This window comes from Telopea speciosissima, chromosome 10 (genome assembly GCF_018873765.1).
Source record: "Telopea speciosissima isolate NSW1024214 ecotype Mountain lineage chromosome 10, Tspe_v1, whole genome shotgun sequence".
Classification (NCBI taxonomy): Eukaryota; Viridiplantae; Streptophyta; class Magnoliopsida; order Proteales; family Proteaceae; genus Telopea; species Telopea speciosissima.
In genome coordinates, this window is record NC_057925.1 from 7330518 (window position 1) to 7352937 (window position 22420).

Genomic DNA, 22420 nt, shown 5'->3' on the forward strand with positions numbered 1-22420 from the left:
TATGGGTACTTGGGCATCCTCTACTTAATGATTAGCTTTTAAGGATGAGTTATACCCAAGTTCCTAACAACCATGTCTTCATCATGTGTTGCTTTTAGACATAGGAAGTATGAAAATATTCAGTCTTCCACAGGCCATGCTAGGAAAGTTGTTTCTAGAATAGTGGCTATACATGTAAAGTTCTTTTTTTTCATTTTTGTTAATCTTAATGTACTATATTAGCATTTATGAATTTAATTGTTTCATTATTTGGGTAGCTAGGAGCCACTAGATTGTGTACAAGTACAAAGCATGTATATAACCATTATAGTTGTAAATTCCATAGCACTAGAGACATTCTTGGTATGTTATTAAACATTTGGGTTTTCTTGGCAACCTACATATTGCATGTTTCTTAGAGCCTGCCTTCTTTGCCTCATTCTTCTCTTGATTGTCTTAGTTTATAGAAAGAGCGCTAACCGGTGCTGTGTGTGGGTGTGGGTACATGCCCCCACATAGCCTGGTGTGCAAAAGACTGCCACACCCCTTAGAAAGGTGGTACAGTCCAGGGGTGCGATAGTCTTTTTGCATCGGGCTGTGTGTGGGCCACACACAACACCTGTTAGCGTTCCTTTCTCGTAAAAATAATTTTATAAAAGCACCCAAAATAAGATATAACATTAAATCTCTTAGAAAAATAGTTTCTTTATGGTTTAGTCCTTCCATTTTATAATGTCATATAAATGGACTTATGGTCATCGAATTTATTATTGTCTCCACCAAAATCTCTTGGGTCGTCACAGTTCAGACAGAGAGAATCTGAACCATCGATTGGACATAGTTTCTAAATCCTTTATAAAATAAATATTAATTAAATAAAATATTTATAAAACATGTCACTGGCCCCAAAAATTTCATCAGATCATGATCAAATATCTCTCCTTTGATATTCTCCCAATAAGGGTCGTGGATTCCTTATTGAGCATCTCTTTCCGTCAGAGGTAAACTGTAAACATCATATATTCATATTCACCAATATATATAACGCACATTCAATGTATTGATATGGAACCAATCACATCAACTATTAGTATACCAAAATTCATAATATTTAATTGTAATGATACAGATCTCTCAATTTTAGGGATCAATCACAAACTAATAAAAATAATCTTATTAAACAATCGACAATAGTCTATTCAAGATTCCCAAGTGATCAAGTAATATGTACACAAATATGTACACTCACACTTGTGTCCAGCACCATTCCCAATAATACACAATGTCAAAACCATGTGAACAGAATGTCAAGTTATGTTCCTGATTATGAACAATCCAAGGTATAAACCTAAGGACAATCAAACACCCAATAATATAAATGTAAATTAATTATTATCTATACTGTTCAAATTGGGTTTGGTGGATACATAAATCCAACAATAGGAATAGTTTCTGATACAATTTATATTAACGGAGTCCATCTAGACCTTCTTATTGCTATAATTAGCCTGAGGAGTATGCAACAACTTGATTGCTGTCTTTTCTTATCATTTCTAGAAATGTGGTACCTGGCTAGCAAAAAAGCAGGGTTAATAGAATGGCTCTTATCCTCTTTTAATGATTGTAGAGGCTTTCATCTTCCAATCTCATTCTCTTATTATTATCGAATAATGAAAGTAATACTTGAAAAAATGTTAATAGAAGCTGATAGCAAAATGAGCAACCATATTCACTCTAGAGAACAGCCCTATTTTCCTGCATAAGCATGAACTGACATTAAATTAAATGACATAATTCTGAGCAAGCTAAATTCAAGGTTTGCATGCCTTATTGAAATCAATGCAGTTTCTTCAAAGTCAGTTGAATAACTGGAACACCTTCCTCCCCCTTCATACTCCACTGAACCAAGCTCAATACAAAGTTGGACCAAATTCAGTCCTCAACTGTCAGGTTGCTTGGTCATTAAGTGTGCCATTGCTGGGTCCTGACTCAGTGTCACTACGGCCTCTCTTAGTTTTACTGTTGAGTTTAGCTACTGTTGATCTATCTCCGTCAACAACACCGGCATATTGAATTTCTTCTACATTGCTTGATTGGGTTACCTTCCTATTTATTTCCTGGTATTGAAGATACACACCCCCCACTTCTTCACCTTGAGTGGCACCCTTATTTCTACTGAAACCTCAATGCCAACTCCACCTGCCAATTGATTCCCACATTCAGTGCATGGAATATGGTACACCCAGAAGTGATCTTCATGGGTTATAGGAATATATTTGACTTTTGGTTAATAGTAGGCAACGTCATTGTTGCTTCCAACATTGATTTTAGCAGAAGGTGGACTAGTGTGATTGTCTCCATCAAAAAGAGGAGTGAGCTTATCAGCTTCTTTATTGGCTGCATATACAGCACAAAGTGTCAACCCTAGGATCTTATGATTACAAAGTGGAAGTACAAATGATATTAAAGACCTCCGGCGCTGATAGGCGAACCAGTCCCGAACCTCATCCCCTGGAAGAAAGATGTCAAGCCTCATACCACGTTCCAACAGTCCCTGTTCCATGTAGATTGTGATATTTAAAAACACAAACACAAACACAAACACACACACACACAGGAGAGAGAGTACCTGAAGGAAATTCCTTCTAGAGTTTTTGTTTGAATCTCACTAAGCTTGTGACAATTAATAAACACCAAGGATGAAAAGTTATGCAAGTTTGATAAATCTGGCAATCTTTCCATACAAATACAACTGCTTGCATTCAAGATACTTAAACTTGAAGGAAGCTCTAGGAGTGATTGTAGTCTGGTACATTTTTCTAGGTCAACTAAACGAAGTTGAGAAAGCTGATTGATGCTGGTTGATAGACGACAAAAATTGTTTTTGCCAAGAAAAACTCTTGCAATGAGGATAATCTTTGAAGATCAATGGGAATTGCATCTTCTGACAGCAAGAATTAGTTTTTTCAATGAATATAAACCTGGGAAAGAAGCTGACACTAGAGTGATGGAATCAGGCCTTTTCGAGATCCCCAGGCCCAGAAAAATGAGAGCTGTGACTTAGATGGTGATCCTTTACATCCTCTTAAAGATAAGCTTCTCAAGTTCTTCAAAAGTCCGATTGAGGAGGATAGTTTCTGTATAGTACTTTCATCTGCAAAAAGCTTTGTCAAAGAATCCATCTCCCCTAAATCCTCTGGTAGCTTATAAAGCTTTAAGCAGCCCGTGAGAATAAGACTTTCAAGAGATTTCAATTTACAAATGTTACTTGGAAGATTCTTGAGAATTTTGCAGTCCTTTAGATTCAAGAGAAGAAGTCTGTTGAGATCTCCAATGGATTGGTGAACCTTAACCAAACTTGTACAACCTTCAAGCATCAGTTTCTCCAAACTTGGAAGTCCTGCAAAGTCAGGTGTTCTGGCTAGATGATTGGAATGGCTGAGATTGAGAATCCCAACCTTTTGAGGATCTGTATGCCACCGCCAACACCCAAAAGAAAAAAAATTAGCATCAATGAAATATAAACTTGATCTAAAGAAGGGGGGGGAGGATTTCATACTTTAGTTTCCTTCTAGACCTGTTTGAGACTACCATACTCAATACTGCATATCAAGAACAACAAGATTGTCTATACGAAAATTGATTGGTATATATTTTGAAGGAGGTGAACAGAGCCATCTTAGTTCTTCAGAGAAATGCTCATAGCTTCCCATGAGCTTGACATCATTAAGTTGGAGCAATCTTAGTTTGGACATCTTTGCAAATGCATTAGTACTCAATTGCACCTCGCCAGGATAGTTTTGGATAACTGCTTCAGTTCCCTGTCACCAAAAGGCCAAGTAAAAAAGGCAAATAGATGTAAATTCTTTGTAGGTGGTCACTTTCCCTCAACTCCTTTATCTTTATGATATGTCACACAGTTGCATCGATAGTTGGATAGTGAACAGCCTGCACCCCTTGCGGTTTTCCCAGCTGGTGCCACTCAGTTAAAATAAGTCTATTGTAAAGGCAAGAGGAGTTCAAATTCACCCAAACATTTACAGGATGGAAAAGACCATCCAATATAGAAGGCCCATGCATGCCTTCAAAAAATGTCGATAGAGGCAAGGGATCTTAACTAAAAGGAAAAGGAATTGTGTTTACAAAATGAATTAGGGTATATATACTGACAGTTAGACAGGGCCTAATTTGAAGACTATATATCCGACAATCTGCTATAGATCACAAAATTTTGTACCATCAGATCTATGTACCATTTTCAAAGCTCCCTACTGAAATTCTTTATGACTTTTCAAGTGGATATGGGAAAAATGTATAATAGGTGTCACACTTACAGGCTGATTTATGGTTTTTTTTTGTCTCTTGGGGTTGTCTAATTATCATGGAAAACATTACAAGGGATTTATGACATACAAAGAGTGGATGCATATAATTCCTAACAATGCATGGTCACCAATAACAATACCAAACCACGATGATGCCAACTGTACCAGCTCTACTGCCAGCTCTACTGCCAGCTATACCAACTAAGCCATCACTCTCACTGACACTGACAACTGTACATGTGCCTTGCCAACTGTACCAGCTCAACTATGTCAGTCCATACACATTCAGCTCTGCTCTTCCATAATAAACTTCCCTTGAGCCCAGAAGCTTCCAGCTAGTCAATTCACCTTCATCAAGCTGCTCACCTCACACTGGTAAACCTCTCAATGCCCTTGCATGCTTGGGTAACTCACTGTACTGCTTGCTCAGACAAACTTATGCATGCTCTGCTCTTAACTGAGTGTGTTGACAACAATTACAACTTCTAGCACAATGCATCCTGTGCTCAACAGGGACCCCCTAGGTCCACATCTTGCACTTACAGAGGAAAAGGTCGGAAAGGCTTGATTGAATGTGCATCAAAGAAGGAAAAGGAAATGGAGGTTCCAATGACTAATAAGGATGAAATATGCTTCTATTCAATAGCACGACTCCCTAAGATTTTACCAGTCTGCTTATATAGGACAAGTGAAGGATAAGTGACAGCAAATGGGCCGAGGTATCCACAATGATGCATCTTCTAAACCTAAACCAAACTTACCAGTGACAAGTCACATCCTCAAATCAAATTCTCATCCCCCTTAAAGGGGAGAATTTAATGGTCTTAACATGCCACACAACATCGTTCTCAAGAAACTGTGTGCAAAAAGGTTGCTTACTCAAATCAGTCTGTCCCCAATTTCGAATATATCTCTGAAGTGGTACAAACAGGACCAATGTTGTGATTACCACACTTAGCAGGGCACACAACAGACAATTTCTGGAATTTGAGACGCGATATCTAGGATCTCGAATATCAGAAAATGATCACCATTTGATCGAGGCAACAATAAGAGGCAATCAAAGTGAATAAGCTTGAATAAATGACCAGTCATGGGAGGGTTAGAAAATTGATTCCTACTGTATTCATTTCAGGAATCTTATTTCAAAAGATCATTAAAGGTTTATTTTCTTCCAATTCCAATGTGCCAACTCCATTATTTCTTCATCCATAGTAGTCTTATATGTTGAATCTTTGATGATGAAAGGTTCTTGATCTTTCTACACATTTGATCCCCTTCTACTGAGCTTTGAATCTTAAAAGGAGGTCTCAGGAAGAGTTGATCATTGTGGATTTTGTGGATAGACCCATCCAGATATATAATGATAACAGCTCTGCTATGTTGTTTATAAATAACAATAAAGGACTTAGAGGGTCTAAGTACATGGAGGTTAAGTACTTGACCATAAAGGAGACAATAAAGAAAGGTGACATTGCAGTGGAGCAAATTGGTACAAATGATATGGTTGCAGATCCTCTAACTAAAGGACTTCACCCATGCGTTTTGGAAAGAAATGTCATGAGCATGGGCTTAGGTGCATCATGGGATGCAGTTGTTTAGTGGGAGTTTGTTTTATTTTGCTTCATTGTAATTTAAAGATTCTTTTTTATCTGTAATTTTTACCTTATGGTAAACTTTGGCTTTAAATGTATCATTTGTCTTTGCATGCAAATTTCTTTTGAACACATGGGTGTTTTATTTATTGACATGATATATATATCTGGTTTTAAAGACTTAAGGAATGTGTTAACCTTAAGCACAGGCTTAGGCATTAAATTATTAGCCTAAAGGTATGTCTTATAACACAAAGTATAACTCGAGTTATTTAAGATGAGACATACAGATTCGTTGGAATCATAAAGATTATTTCTCTAGTGTGCTTGTGCCACTTAAAGGAGAGAAATTTTGGATTGACAAATGGATGATACATAAGGTGTGAAACCCAGTCAAATTTCTGAGTAAATTTGAACTTTTGGAACTTGTGTGATTACAGGTTCCAGTTCCCAGTCTATGGTAGCATCGATGCTATGGGCTGCATCGGTCGAGGACACAGTTGAGTTGCTCGACACACCTATGGAGGACTCCAAGGATCCTTCCCAATTTGCCCTTCAGGAGTCAAAGAACCTCTGTGAGACCCCGCACTGGAGTTACCTGTGCCGAGTCTGTTGCCTGGATGCAATGCAGAGGCTTTCCCTCAATTAAAATTATTGTAAGTATGAATTAAATGAATTTATATATATTGTTGTATAACCAAATAGGGTTAGAAGGGTATTTTAGTGAAATTGACTCGGTGGGACCCAGTTCCCTAGTGGGGAATGCTGTTCCGGACAATTACCCGTATCCGAATCACCCCTGATGTCGCATGACATCATTCTATGGATGAAATAAGGTAATAAATACAAAAGAATCAATTTTAGAAATAAATTATGGTCAAAAGACCATTCTGCCCCTTAGTGGTTAAGTATCCTATATATATATATATATATATATATATAACTTCTCTTAAGTTATTTACAAACCACATTACAAGTTAGAGAAGCTAAAAAAATCCGTTCCAGCTTGGAGAAGGAAAAAAGAAAAGGAAAAAGAGAAGAGAAGAAGAGGGATTAGAAGCTGTTCTTGAAGGCTTACCTCCTACAACTGAACTTGAACTTGAATCTCCATTAGAAGTGATTCCAGCACCTGTTCAGTTGGATTTTAGTTTAAGGATGTAGGTAAGAGAAGAGGAGGAAGATGGTGGAGAGGAAGAGAAGAAGAAGAGAGCAAGAGAATGGAAGAGTAATATTTCGGTTGTAATGGTTGTGTGTGTGAGAGAGATCTCCACACATCTATATTACTTCAAAGTCATAAATTAAAGTATTACAACTCACTCCCTAGGGAGGTAAAAGGTAAAAGAGAAGAAAATACAGAATTACATAATAAGGTAACTAGTAACAAGACTAGTACCAGAACTACCCTTATTACAACTCTATACACATCTAACACTCCCCCTCAAGCTGGAGAATATATATCATGCATTCCCAGCTTGCTTAGGAGAGTACTAAACTGAGGAGAGGCGAGAGCCTTGGTGAAGATGTCTGCAACCTGATCACCGGTCTTCACAAAAGGAGTACAAATACAGCCAGAGTCTATCTTCTCCTTAATGAAGTGTCTATCAACCTCAATGTGCTTAGTTTGGTCATGTTGGACAGGATTGTGAGCGATACTGATGGCAGCCTTGTTGTCATAGTATAGCCTCATAGGCCCTTCAATGCCAAATCCCAATTCTTGAACTAGTCTCTTCAACCAAATGAGCTCACACACTCCATGAGCCATAGCTCTAAATTCTGCCTCTGCACTAGATCTGGCCACAACATGTTGCTTTTTGCCTCTCCATGTAACTAAGTTACCTCCTACAAAGGTACAATAACCCGAGGTAGATCTCCTGTCTGTAATGGATCCAGCCCAATCGGCATCAGTAAAACCTTCCATTCTTAAGTGACTGTGTTTTACATACAACAGTCCTTTCCCTGGAGAAGACTTCAAATATCTGAGAATACGATACACTGCATCCAAGTGGCCACTCTTGGGGGCATGCATGAATTGGCTCACAACTCCCACTGCGTAAGAGATATCTGGGCGTGTCATAGAAAGATAGATAAGTTTCCCCACAAACCTTTAGTATTTTCCCGCATCAACAAGAGAAGGACCACAATCTTCTCTTAGTTTGTGATTCTGTTCAATAGGAGAATTTGCCGGTTTGCATCCTAACATCCCTGTCTCTGTCAACAAATCAAGAACAAATTTCCGCTGACATATGTTGATTCCTCTCTTGGTCCTTGATACCTCAATGCCTAAGAAGTACTTCAAGGGACCTAGATCTTTGATTTCAAACTGTTGAGCCAAGTAGATTTTCAGTCTTTTAATCTCAACCAGATCATCTCCAGTGACTACAATATCATCAACATACACTATGAGGGCTGTAATGGTACCATCTCCTCGCTTGGTAAAGAGAGTGTGATCAGCTTGACTCTGGGAATACCCATCCTTTAGAATAGCCTGTCGGAAGCGCTCAAACCATGCCTTTGGTGACTGTTTGAGACCATATAGAGCCTTTTTGAGGAGACACACTTTCCCTTCAGCTGAAGGCATTTTGAAGCCTGGTGGAGTTTGCATGTACATTTCCTTTTCCAAGTCCCCATGAAGGAAGGCATTCTTCACATCTAACTGATATAGTGGCCAATCTTTATTGGCAGCCAAGGATAATAGGACTCTTATAGAGTTGTGCTTAGCCACAGGAGCAAATGTCTCCTGATAGTCAATCCCATAAACTTGACTATACCCCTTGGCTACTAACCTTGCTTTGTATCTCTCAACTGTCCCATCTGACTTATACTTGATTGTGTAGACCCATCTACATCCAACTGGGACACGTCCCCTTGGAAGGTCTACCAATTGCCAAGTACCATTCTTTTCAAGGGCCATCATCTCCTCGGACATGACTTGTCTCCACTTTGGGTCAGACATAGCATCAACAACATTCCTGGGAATAGAAGCAGTAGAGAGAGCAATAACAAAGGCAAGACCTGTAGGAGAAAGAGCATCATAGGAAACAAACTGGGCTATAGGATTAGTACAGGCTCTTTTCCCTTTTCTAACAGCAATGGGAAGGTCTAAGTCAGATGGAAGGGAAGGAATATCACCTGATTGAGGAGGCTCAGGATGTGGATCTGGATCCAAAGAGGACTCTTGGTAGGTCTTCTTTCTTTCATTATGCAAGCCTTCACCTCTCTTGTAGGTAATATGGTAATCCTTATCCTTACCAGTATCATTGTCAACATCCGGATCTGTATTCACATCTACACCCACAGCCCTGTGCTTACCAATGTCAAGTATAAAGGGAGAGATAGGTAGGGAGGAATGAAGGAGATCAACAGCCTGTTCACTACCACAATTCTCCCCCTGAAGAGGATGCTAAGAGGGTGCAAAGAAAGGGGCAGACTCAAGGAAAGTCACATCTTTGGAGATGAAACACTTGCGAGAAGAGGGATGATAGCACTTGTAACCTTTGGTAGTAGAGGAGTACCCAAGAAAGAGAGACTTGAGAGCCTTGGGATCAAGTTTAGTGCGATGTGATTTATTAACATGCACATAACAAACACATCCAAAGACTTTAGGAGGAAGAGAGAAAGCATAGACTATAGGAGATAGAATGTCCAAGGGAGATTTGTAGTCAAGAAGTTTAGTAGGCATGCGATTGATGAGGAAGGAGGCCGTAAGAAGAGCCGCAGACCAGAAAGTTTTGGGGACATGCATGCCAAACAAGAGACTACGAGTGACCTCCAATAGATGGCGATTTTTCCTTTCAGCAACCCCATTTTGTTGGGGGGTGTCAACACACGCAAGTTGACGGATAATGCCATGATCAGTAAAGAAGGTTTGAAGGCCACCAAACATGTATTCCCCCCCTTTATCAAACCGAACAATTTTGATCCGAGTTTCAAACTGGGTAAGGATCATCTGATAAAAATGTTGAAATGCATCACAAACATCACTTTTATGTTTCAGAAGAACAGTCTATGTAGCACGAGAAAAATCATCAACAAATGACACGAAATAACGAAAGCCAAATAAAGAAGTAGTAGGGGAAGGTCCCCAAACATCAGTATGCACAATGTGAAAAGGGGCTGCAGTTCTATTACCATGATATGGATAAGAAGAACAACAATGTTTGGTTAACATACATGATTCACATTGAAAAACATGAGAAGAAGCAACAGAAGAAAATAAGTGAGGCAATTGTTTCCTCATTACAACAAAAGAAGGGTGGCTAAGACGACGATGCCATAACAAAACAGCTGCCACAGAACTACTATCATTACGGCCACACACATAAGACTAAGCTGTAGACACAAAAGGATAAAAAAGATAAAGGCCTTGCTCTTCACGTCCACTACCAATAATCCTCTTCGTCACCAAATCCTGAAAAAGACAGTGACGAGGGAAAAAGGTGATGCAGCAATTCAAAGATTTTGTCAAGTGACTCACAGATAAAAGATAAACTGTAAGGTTAGGAACATGAAGAACTGAAGTAAGAGAAATAGATGAAGTGACAGGAATGCTACCCTTACCAGATATGGAGGATAGGGAGCCATCAGCTATTCTAACCTTATCCTTACCAGAGCAAATGGTATAGGAATCATAATTATGGGACGTACCAGTCATATGGTCAATGGCACCAGAATCAATGACCCAAGACTGGGCTGTAGTAGAGGCTGAAGTAGAGACCTGTAAAGCGGAGGATGATGAGGAACTGGCTACAGAAGGTATAGAAGATGTGCTAAGTTGTGATATGACCCGGCGAACTACTGTATCCATAAAGGCAGAGTCATCCTGTGTAGTATCTGCCTCAGTCATCACAAAGTGAGCTCGAGCTCCCCCTCTACGGCCACCACGACCACGTGTGCCAGGAGGACGGCCATCAAGAGACCAACACCTATCCTTGGTGTGGCCAGTTCTCCCACAATGATCACATTTAAACCGGTCACGACCAACTCCACTAGCACCTACAGTCTCCACTGTATTGGCTACCTCTCGGTTAGGCCCTTGGCCTCTACCACCTCCACGGGTGTCTCGGGAAGAACTAAAGTTGAGGGCTGACCTCTCAATAGAAGATACAGAAGCGGGCTCCATAGCAACACGCCGAGTCTCCTCACTCTGTAAGTAACTACAGACCTCACTAAGAGATGGAAAGGGAGACCGGCCTAAGATCTGAAGCCTGATGGGCTCATAGTCAGGGTTCAGACCACCAAGTAAAGTAAAGACACGCTCTTTTTCAAGAGTCTGATATACCTTGGCCTCATCCTCTGGGTCCTTCAAGTAGAGATCCATGTAGTGGTCATATTCTTCCAAAAGGCTAAGGAAGGCATTGTAGTACTCAGAAATGGTCCTATCACCCTGCCTCATGGAGTTAATCTTTTGGTGAAGCTGGTAGACCTTGGCAGAGTCACCCACTCGATCAAAAGTTTGTGCAACACTGTCCTAGATGGCCTTGGTAGTCTCCTTTCTTATAAACCTTCGCCCAATCTCAGGTGTCATAGAGAAGATCAGCCATGTCATGACTGTAGAATTGTCGGCCTCCCATTGGTCAAAGCCAGGTGAACTAGGCTCTGGAGCCTTAATGGTACTTGTAATGTACCCAAGTTTCCGTTTGCTTCTTAGTGACAGCCTCACGGAGTGTGACCAATCCAAATAATTGGTGCCATCAAGTTTTACAAAGGAGATCTGTGTAGGCACACTCTCATAAACAACTTGAGGTGCAGTGGGAAGAGGTCGTGAGGTAGCCGAACCAAGTTCAGATGCAGATGTATCACCCATAGTGTATGGGAAAGAGTACTTGACCATAAACAGTAACAACCAGCAAGGGAGTGCACACTCAACCCAAGGAAATTATCCCAACACACAAAAACAGAGCTGCCAGCTTAAAGACAAAGATTCCAGCACAACAAAGCTTCACTCCTACACTCTTCAAGAGATAAAACAGTTTAAACAAGCCCCAATATTTCAAATGCAGATATTCATCATCACTTTTCAATCAAACAACAGGTCCAATATACCCTAAATGCAAGAACAAGGAAAATGCAGCATTATCGGGTTTACCTGGGCAGAGAACAACACCACGAAACTGAGTAGAACTCAAAGAGGAGTCTCATCCATTAAAGGAGAACACAAAGACTATAACTAGGGTCCTTATACGATCCTAGTAGGCTGGTCCAACAGCCAAACCCATGCTGAAATGGACCTGATCCATGGATTCAACTCGAACGCGAAATCGGGCGTAAGAGCAGATCCACAAAACGAGCTATGCTTGGACAAGACCTTCATTCATCAAGGAGGCACACTTGGAGCATATAGAGGACCCTTATACGATTTTGTTGAGCTATTCCAAGCTCCAAAAACATGCCGAGAATGAGAGAAACATGGCCTTCACTCTTGAGCTGGCGGAAACCCTAACTGCTGCTTGGTTCACTTCAAAACAGCTTCAATGGAGCTCCAAAGTAGCTCAAGAATCATCCTCAATCACCTAAATAGGTTATAGAGAACCTACTTCATACCTCTTTTGCAAAGGATTTCCATAGGAACCTCTTCTTTGACATCCCTTGAGTTCTAAGATCTCAAAGAGAGGGAAAAAGATAAGGAAAATAGAGATGATACGACTCTCAAACCTTTGGCTCTGATACCAAGTTGGATTTTAGTTTAAGGATGTAGGTAAGAGAAGAGGAGGAAGATGGTGGAGAGGAAGAGAAGAAGAAGAGAGCAAGAGAATGGAAGAGTAATATTTCGGTTGTAATGGTTGTGTGTGAGAGAGATCTCCACACATCTATATTACTTCAAAGTCATAAATTAAAGTATTACAACTCACTCCCTAGGGAGGTAAAAGGTAAAAGAGGAAGAAAATACAGAATTACATAATAAGGTAACTAGTAACAAGACTAGTACCAGAACTACCCTTATTACAACTCTATACACATCTAACATGTTCTGCCTCTAATTTCTGGTAAGCCATGAAAACCCTTGCTGTATCCTTCTCCTTCTCCTCTTAATTTACCTGATTTCAGTCCAAGTATACCTGAAATAAAATTCTGCCATTAAAGCTCTAAGTTTGAGCTCAAGTAATAAGAACCCTACCCAATTGCTTGCTGTCCTAATGCTATTTAGGCTCAGTTATGCCTGAATCTCCATGGCAGTACCTTTAATAAGCCCAATTTTTGTCCCAAATGACTAGTTCATGAACCCTAGCTAAAAAATTTAGGTTTAAATTATGAAATTCCTAAATTAACTAAACAAATTATGAAATTGGAACCCCTACATGGTCTGACCCACCTTGTACTAACCTAAAAACTCAAATTGGGCCTATGCATGCAAGAATCTGCCCAAGGGGAGCAAAAGCCCCAATTTCGGATAGACTCCCGGATGGAGTTGCAGGCCAAGGCCGGTCAACCGGCCCTGAACCCCTCTGCATCTGGCTGGTCCAAATTGGACTCCAGCTGCCCTGACACCTTGGACTTTGACCTAGTTTCCAAGGGGACTTAACTTATGTTATTTTCATATACTGTATAGGCCTATTTCTGCTATTCTTTGGTTGTTGTGCGACTGCCATGCCATGCATCATTATAATTGCACTTATGCATATAGTTTTCTAGCTTACTGTTTAATGCACTAGAATGCATGTGAATAGGGCTGCATATGAGCATGTTGCATTGCATTGATATCTTATATTTGTGAACTGTTGATGGTGAAACTCAAAATCCTATAACTTAAACTATACTTGTATCATTACATTTAGACTGCACTGGGTTAGGTTGATATCTCATTACCCAGTACTACGCCCCTTACCAACAGGGGGAGAGGTATTGGACAACCCGTGGCAGAGACCGATGTGTTAGTTCCGAGATGCCATCTTCTGTCCCATGTTGCGTGTGTACTCCGCGGTGGGAATATACAGATCAGGGTTGGTCATTTGGAGGTCTGTCGGGGTCCGATGTGTTAGTTCCGGAACTGGCGGGTCCTCACCATGGTAGAATGGTTTCACTCGGGTGACCGAGGGTTAGTTCCGGGACCGAGGTTAGCATCTACCACCAGTGGTACTTATACCTCATAAGACTTAGTGTTTGTGCTAGGAACATTTAGTTTAGAACATGCATCATGATTTATTGTGTTTGTATGCTTCCCCCTCCCCTTACTGAGCTCAGTGGAGAGCTCCCCTGTGGATATCCTTTTTTTTTTCAGATGAAATTACTACCGTTTCTGTTGTTGGTTCTGTGGGGGTTACTCCTCCTTAGGATGCTTCTCTTACTTCTGGAAGTGATACTTCTTTCCTTGTTGTGCATGACGCTACGTGCACCTGCGACAACTGCACGTTCTCCTGATCGTCCAGATTGATCAGGCCACTTCTTCCCCTTTTTGTTTATAACACTTTTGTATATCTATAGTTTATAACTTTTTGGGTTAACACTTACAACTTAACTTTTTGGAAACTACAATGTAAATGATGTACATACAAGTTCTTTTGAATATAATACTATCACTAGTCTTTCCTTACTTATTGTTTTACTGCTCTATTATTGCTTCCGCTACATTTAGATTCTGATAATTGTGAATAGAACACTGCATTTGCGATCCTACTGGGATTGATTAGGTGTCTGAGACATCCAGTCACACTTGGCCCTTATTAACCGGGCCGGGGTGTGACATAAGGAATCACTATGTGAGTGTCATCTAGCTGTTATACTAGCACATTGCATCCATATTAGTAGAGTTGAGGGCTCTCGTGACCATGGAAGGCTTTATCACTTGATAGATGCAGTTACCGCCATGATTCAGTGTCTAAAACTCTATGGGACAGGATTGACTTTCTAATACGATCTCTAGACCAATTCCCTTTTTTTTTTAAATGTGCACATAAAGTTTTCTTAAAGAGTTGTTAGCCTATGATTTGTTTTGGTCAAAACTATTTTTTAAATCCCTTAAAAATAAGGAATTTAATATAAGTCCAAGTTGGAGAATGTTAGGATTCTATTTAATTAATGACTAATATTCTATCTAATTATGGACTCTTATTAAGTCTCCTAAACTAGGCTAACCTATTATTGGTCTAATAAAGGGACATTGCGTTATATTAGGAGTCTTACGTTAACTGGCTTAGTGTGGGCCGGGTAAATTCCTACTGGGACTATGATGAGGGAGGCCCTATAGGAACTACTATATAAAGAGAGCTAGGTCCCCCCCCCTCTAGCCCTTCACAATTATTATTCTCAATCAGAGATAAAGGAGTGCATTCTGGAAAGAGAGGAAGATATTTTGTGTTCATCATCCCTATTGCATACGGTATTCTCATCAAGCAAGTGATCTTTGGGAATAGAGGTGAAGCACTTTGGTATTTATTTTCCACTACTATTATCATCACTATGGATTCGAAACAAGGTTAGTGGTTCAATCTCTGACCCTTTATTATTTGTTTGATTTTGTTCTTGAACGGCCTATGGAGATCCTGTTTATTTGGTTTTTGTCTCTATTTGGGATAAATTAATCTAACACTTGAATACTAGAAACTTAGAAGTGTGAACAGACTCACAAAAGACAAGTTGATTTAAGAGGAATTTGATGCATGGCCATGAAACCTCTATCGGCTATTCCTAAAAATAGGTTGCTTTGTGGTAGCTCTAACAGTGTCGCATATCTTTCATATGCACCAAGAAGACAGAATGGGAAGCAACGAAAACTGCAGGAAAGGAACCTGATGCAGACGACATAGATTCCAAAATTTCCAAAATGTTGACCCTAGAAATAGGTTGCTTTGTGGTAGCTCTAACAGTGTCGTATTTTTTTCATATGCACCAAGAAGTCAGAATTGGAAGCAACGACAGCTTCAGGAAAGGAACCTGATGCAGACGACATGGGTTACAAAATTTTCAAAATGTTTAACTCATTCCACAAAACAATTTGTACGTATCCCTTAAATAAAGCAGGGTATGAAAGATTTGTGGAAGATAAACAACCTATCTGATTTTTCTTTCACTGTTAATCCTAATCATATCGGCCAAAAGAAATACTATATATGGGTTTGGATTTAGGCACTAACCTCTAATAGAATGACACAAGTAAAATGGAACAGCCCACCAATAAACTGCAATTATAGACATGTACGTTACAAAACAAAATGCTCTAAATTAAAAAAAATGACTGTCCTGCATGTCACAAGCAAGGTATAAAATCTCGCGATATATCGCCACATTTCGTATATCTCGACATGTCCGAGATACGAAACACATCCGAAACCAAAAAATACAATATCTCGTCGATATATCGTGAGATATCGACGAAATATCGTGGATCTCACGATATATCGCGAGATATTGAAAAAGTGACAAATAGTGTCACACTAGGGCCCCTTTTATACCATATTTCGCAGCTCTTGGTCGATATTTAAACCGAGAGCTGCTGAAACTCTATTTTTCTCTCTTCTTCCTCATTTTTTTCTTTTCTTCCTCCCTTCCAAGCCTCATCCAAGCATTGTTGAAGCTCCTTGTCGCCGGGAAGATGTCGGAGGGTCATCTAAGCTCATCATCCAAGCCTATTTTCATTATTTAAGGTAAATTCTATTTCTCTAAAACTATTTTTTTTAAAAATATTTTGTACAAATGTTGTTGGATATTGATGATATTAATATATGTTAGACACCGGAGGCCGATCTACAGCCTCACGGTGTCGAAATTTTTTTCCCATATGTATTTTTTTTATTTTTTTTCTGGTTTTAAAAATTCATTTTCCTACAACTAAAATAGGAAATAATTATGGGTAATATGACTTAGATGGTAATGAATTAAATATATGTTAGACACCAATGGCCGATCTACGGCTTCACAGTGTCGGATTTATTTTTATGCTCTTAAATAATTCTTTTAATTTTTGAAAATTAAGAAAAATATATAAAAAATTAAAAAAACAGAAATAAATGAGGAAAAATATGAGTTTTAAGTTCAAAAAATAATGAAAAAATATGAAAGTTATTTCTATATGTTTTGAGATGCATTACATGCATATTATGTTTACTAATTTTTGGTTTTGTTGTGGTAGGTCAATACTTATATTAACATTATATATAAAAAATTGGTTTTAATTATGTGAAAAATATAAGGGTTAGGGGAAAAATATTAAATAACTATACAAGTGTATTAGTAATCTAAAAGTGTCAATTGAAATGCATCTACATTAAGTTTTTTAATTATTTGTGTTACTTACATTGCAGTAAACAAGTATCATTATGGCGAATCGTGATAGACAACGTGCCCCCGCACCCCCACCCTCGAGAGGCCCCCTACATACATACAACAGGAAGCGTAGGGGTCGACAAACACAGCTGCAACCTGATCACATGGACGTTGATAACCTATCTAGCTCTGTTGGTGGTTTGAGTATGGGTGATAGGGAGGGAGGACCGACTGGACATTGGCGTGCCCCATCTTTTGACGCACATACCACTCCATTGGCATCGGATTATGGTGCATCACAACCTTACGGTGGATATGGATATGGATCATCATCATATGGGCAGTTTAGTGGGGTAGGGGACTATGACTACGATCCCGATCCCAGGGGACATCTTGGATCATCTTTTGTAGATAACATCTTTGCATACCCTAGCGGACCTAGCTACCAACCTCACCAGCCATACATGCAGCCAATGCCATCGCCTCTTGCGCCGGCGCCAACATCATATCACAGTGGATCATCTTCTTCACGGACTGGATCGATTGGTAACCCTAGTTTATATCCTAGGATAGGTTACCTACAGTATGTTGATGATTCCGTTTACGTGACACTTGTGGATGACTGCACTCGTTTCTTCTCCGATTCTATACCGTGGTCCACATATGTCCTTCAAACAGAGAGCAATGGACGTCGACTCCAGCGAGGCATGAGTGGGATTGATCCAGGGAGGCACAACAACTACTATTAGCAGTTTAGCACTTGTAATTTGTAACTTAAGTTGTGATTTCATTGATCTATGAACTTGTGAGTTGTGACTTGCGAGTTGCGAGTCTTGTGACTTACTAACTTTGACACTTAGTGTATTGCCTTTAAGGCTTTAAGCGAGTTATTGAATATTATGGAGTTTATGAGAATCATGGTACTCATCAATGTGTATTGGCTTTAACTTGATATGTGATGAAGTTAAATACTACTATTAAATATTAACTGCCTAATCTATGTGTATTTAACTATTTATACATTAGGGTCGGCGACCGTATGTCAATCAAGGGTGCAAGCCCAAAACACTAATTTGAATTCACATTTTTACAATTTTATGGTTTAAATGTGTTTATTAAGCTTAAATAAGGCTGTCCATGAAGTTTCAGGCCTAGATATGGCCAAATACCCCCCGAGATGGACCCCCGAAATATTGCAGAAAAAATGCAATATTTCGGTCATATTTCGCGATATCTCGGATATTTCGGATATCTCGGTAGGCCCGAGATACCAATATATCGCGAGATATAGTACTATGGTCACAAGTTCATTCAAGACCCAAACAGCCCAAAATTAGCTAAAAGCATATTTGTAGTAGAGATGTGGTAGCTCAATAAATGTTACAAACCAAAAAACATTCCAATTTATCTTCACGGAAGACTAGGGAAAGAATACAAATCCTTCAAGGAACCATTACATAGAAATCACTAGCAACAATTGTCTTGTCAATGTAGCAATCCCCATCTGAACATCTGATATAGATCAAAACATGAAGAAGAGACAAAAACACTGTTCACGTGAATAGTGTCACAGCCCCTTAATTTGGCTTGGTGAGAAGAGTACTAGAAGATCGTGGGGGCAGAATAGTCATTATTTCATTATCATCTTTCAAGTACAGCTGCTGGTCGATATTTACTTATGGAGTGGGGTCCATATGACTTCAGTCCCTTGACAAATAATCATGGAGGGGTCCACAAGGGAGCAAGAGCTGGCTGGAGGAGTTGAAGAGTATCTTATTTAGTTACCATTCTTATGCAATATTTAGTTTCTAAAAATTAGTTTCTATTTATGTCAAGTTTCTATATCTGTTGTTACTTGAGGTGCAAGTATGGCTCTCTATATATTGTAAAGGCTTTTAGAAGCCTCCCACGATTTTACAGTTGAATGAAGTTTGCTTTGCTGCAATTATGAGTGTTTCTCAAGTTATGTGTGACTTGAAGTGCTGAAGGAATCTGGCCGGGGGAGCCAAATCCATCTATCCCAACCTTCTAATTTCTATATTCTCCATCTCTCTATTCCACCATCGATTCCTGTGTGCTGCTGTGACATTGAGACTGCCCCAACCATTGAGAAGACCATCCGAGTGCTACTGCTGCTGCTGACTGTTGCTGCTTCTGGAGACATCATTCGAAGACTGCTGTGATCTTTCCTTCACTCCTGAATTCTATTGCTGTTGCTGAGTTGACAAACCAGAGGCTGTACCACCTTGCGGATTCCAGTTCTACCTGGATTTTCTACTGTCATCTTCAAGGCTGCAAAACTCCTTAGCCCTCCATCCAAAGTTGCTAAATTTTGGAGCACATATCCGCTCCATCATCCACTCCACTCGACCTTACTTCCATTCCATTCCAGTGGCTGGAATAGCCTGCATCATAAAACCTTCTATTTTCATACTCCCTTTCTTATCTCCACTTCTACCCATCAATATTGATCCAGACTTGTAGGTTAAGCTTCAATCATCAAGACCTACACTCGGTTACTACTGGAGTTCCTAGAACAGCACTGTTTGAGGGATTCTCTTAACCTTCTATTTTGGTGTCTCACTGCTATCGCCACATCAGGCCATCAGAACTGGACCAAATTTGGAGTCAAGCATCCCCTTAACATCATCTACACTCGATCCAAGTTGGCTGTTCATCACTTGGCTGGTTTGACTAGAAACCCTAGCTTTCTATTTCTGAGTTTGTTCTAAATTCAAATTTCTGTGGGTTTTTGGGACTAGTATTCTAGTCTTACATTAACATTGCATAAAAATGGATCCAGTGTAAGTAATAAATCTGAATGCATATGAGCCATGTCATTGTGAATGCAGTACCTAATTGGCATTGTACAATAATCATGGACGTAAATAATGGAAGGTGAAAACATGTTATTTTTTGCCTAAATAGTAAACATAATGCTAACAATACCAGAATATGAAAACAGATCAAGGAGCCAAAGCGTGAGCTACAAGATTCTTAATTTAGAGCCATGCAACCATAGTTGTCAAGGCACCAAGGCGAACCAAGGCAATTGAGGGGGCCAAAAACCAAGTCGACACCAGAAATCAAGGCATGACAAAGGCGCCTGGACACCTAGGTGTCACCTAGGCAACACCTTGACAACTATGAATGCAACATGAATCAATGTTTCTCACTGAAATTTGATTTGGTCCCGGTAGAAGTTAGGTTTATGAAGTAGGTTTGTCATGAAACCATTTTTCCTTGCTTTGGGTTTCCTTATTTTCATTCTGACATGATCATGAACTAAGAGTGGAGTAAAATCTTCATGCTAAAGCTCAGTTTGTTTTGCTGTAAAATTTTTCATTCAAATGACATTTTACATTAAAATATTCCACGAAGTAAAATTTTCTACACTTCCAATGCCTTTTTTGACATTTTACGTTAAAATAAATAGTTGAAAATCCTATTTTTTAGGAATATTTCCATTTTTTATTTTTTTTTACATGGAAACAAACGGAGCCTAAAAGGAGTAATCTATAAATGGGGATTTTATTGAAGTGCATGAATACAAGGCAAACTGTGTAGATAGTAAGGTCTATGAAACAAAGTCCATACCTTAGATAATACTTGACTTGCAAGCTACACCTTCAACTAATCTGAATAGGAGGTGTCTTTTGGGAAGGGCCTTGCCACTTGAGCAGCCAATCAAAGGAAGATGAGCTCACCCAGCAGTTTTGCACTGACTGGTCTCTCCTACTTGCCCTTTTCCAAAGCAAAACCTCTGAAGGATCTGATTTCCTTAAGGAATAATCACAGATGACTAACCTACAATACTTTATTTTTGTTGAGAAAATTAGTTGATATCAATTTTTTAAGGAAAGAAGAATTTATTAGAGTTAAAAAGAGAAGAGCAGAGAGCCAAAAAGTGCAAGAAAATTATGGAGTTAATGGAGTCTTAACAACAAAAAACAGAGAAGGAAAAAAAATAAAAGCTATATACCATGCAAACAGAGGCTACTCAAATCGAAAAATAAAAACAAAAAAGTCTGTAAGTAATTAGTCAGCACAGTACACAACATAAACGCACACAAACACATGAAAACAGAGAGAGAGAGAGAGAGACCGAGAAATAATTTTGAATCTCTTCCTGATGGAAGGTTGAACCTGTAATAACTTTGACGATTAGTTGATTACATCTTCAAGCACAACGAAAAAATTAACAGGAAAAGTACTGATAAGTCCACTGCTCGTATTTTTTGGACTTTTTTGTCTCAACCAAATATTTCATATGATCTTTCTCCCCTTAGCTAAAGGTCCCAAAAACTAGGTTATCCAATTTCACATCACCTATTCTGCCACATCATCAAGTATCCACTTCAGTGGACATGTTGAGGTAGGGCATAAATGAAAATTTTAAAAATGGAGCGGGCTTCCTACAACTGACTAAATGCTTGAAATTGTTAGAGATGTTGTCCAAATCTGAACCTAACCATATATTAAATTTCACATTATCTGACATTTGGACTTATCATTATAATGCTATGAAAAGTTGTATGAGAAGAGGGGACTACTTGAAAATGAAAGATCAAGGAATAAGCTTTATATACGGTGGGTAGTGCAATTGAGTGGACCGCCAAATTTCACTTATAACATATCTAGGAGATTTATTACCTATGCAACAATGAGACTAACAGATAAACATGTATACATTGCAAAAAATTGAGTGTGTTGAAAACAAAATTCTCAAATGTAAGAACATTTTTTCCTCTTAAAAGTGTATGCTTGCTGATAGGGGGGGGGGAAGATATGATGTTGGTCAACTTAGTTTTGAGACGTGTTTGTCTCAATTTTTTTAGACTGAAGGAGACCCTCTTGGGAAATGAATACGTCTAAAGAATCCTAACAATTTGAGAAGTGTGCTTATTCGTACTTTTACTATATTTTAAAGGCAAAAATATCTATGGGCTGACACCTAGAGAGAATTCGGGATGAGCATGGCTAATTTGCCATGTGGAAGCGTAATTTGACAATTATGACTGTCAGATATATAGGGAATAGTATGGATTGATCACGTGTGAAATTTCAGACCCAAATTTAATCATTTAATAATGAGATTACCTTTCATGTATGTACATTCTCTTGGTGGTCTTTTTATGGTCCTTAAGTCAATACCTTATTTTGCAATTTAGCAAACACCCTTTTGGGTTAAAACTTGACATGTGAGGATGGTTTGGGTTTACCTATCCACACTATTTTCACCCTATTTAATATTTGGGAAAAGGTTCTTAGGGTACACTAGCACCTTTGTGTCTATCTCTCTCCTCCTCACACGAAATGACTTCG

At 39.1% G+C, this 22420-nt stretch overlaps 1 protein-coding gene and 1 long non-coding RNA gene across 2 annotated transcripts in view; one reads left to right on the plus strand and one right to left on the minus strand.

The window, feature by feature from the left end:
- Window positions 1-1793: 1793 nt before the first annotated feature.
- LOC122642239 (disease resistance protein RUN1-like) overlaps window positions 1794-22420 on the minus strand; it is a 47203-nt gene continuing 26576 nt past the window's right edge. Inside the window, exon 5 of the mRNA XM_043835681.1 lies at window positions 1794-2533. Coding sequence (XP_043691616.1) covers window positions 2267-2533 — 267 coding nt within the window. The 3' untranslated portion in view covers window positions 1794-2266. The remainder of the gene's footprint in view (window positions 2534-22420) is intronic.
- On the plus strand, window positions 16055-18523 carry LOC122642255. Its single transcript, XR_006330025.1, has 3 exons — window positions 16055-16069; window positions 18226-18228; window positions 18387-18523. It is a non-coding gene; the product is annotated as an uncharacterized LOC122642255 (long non-coding RNA).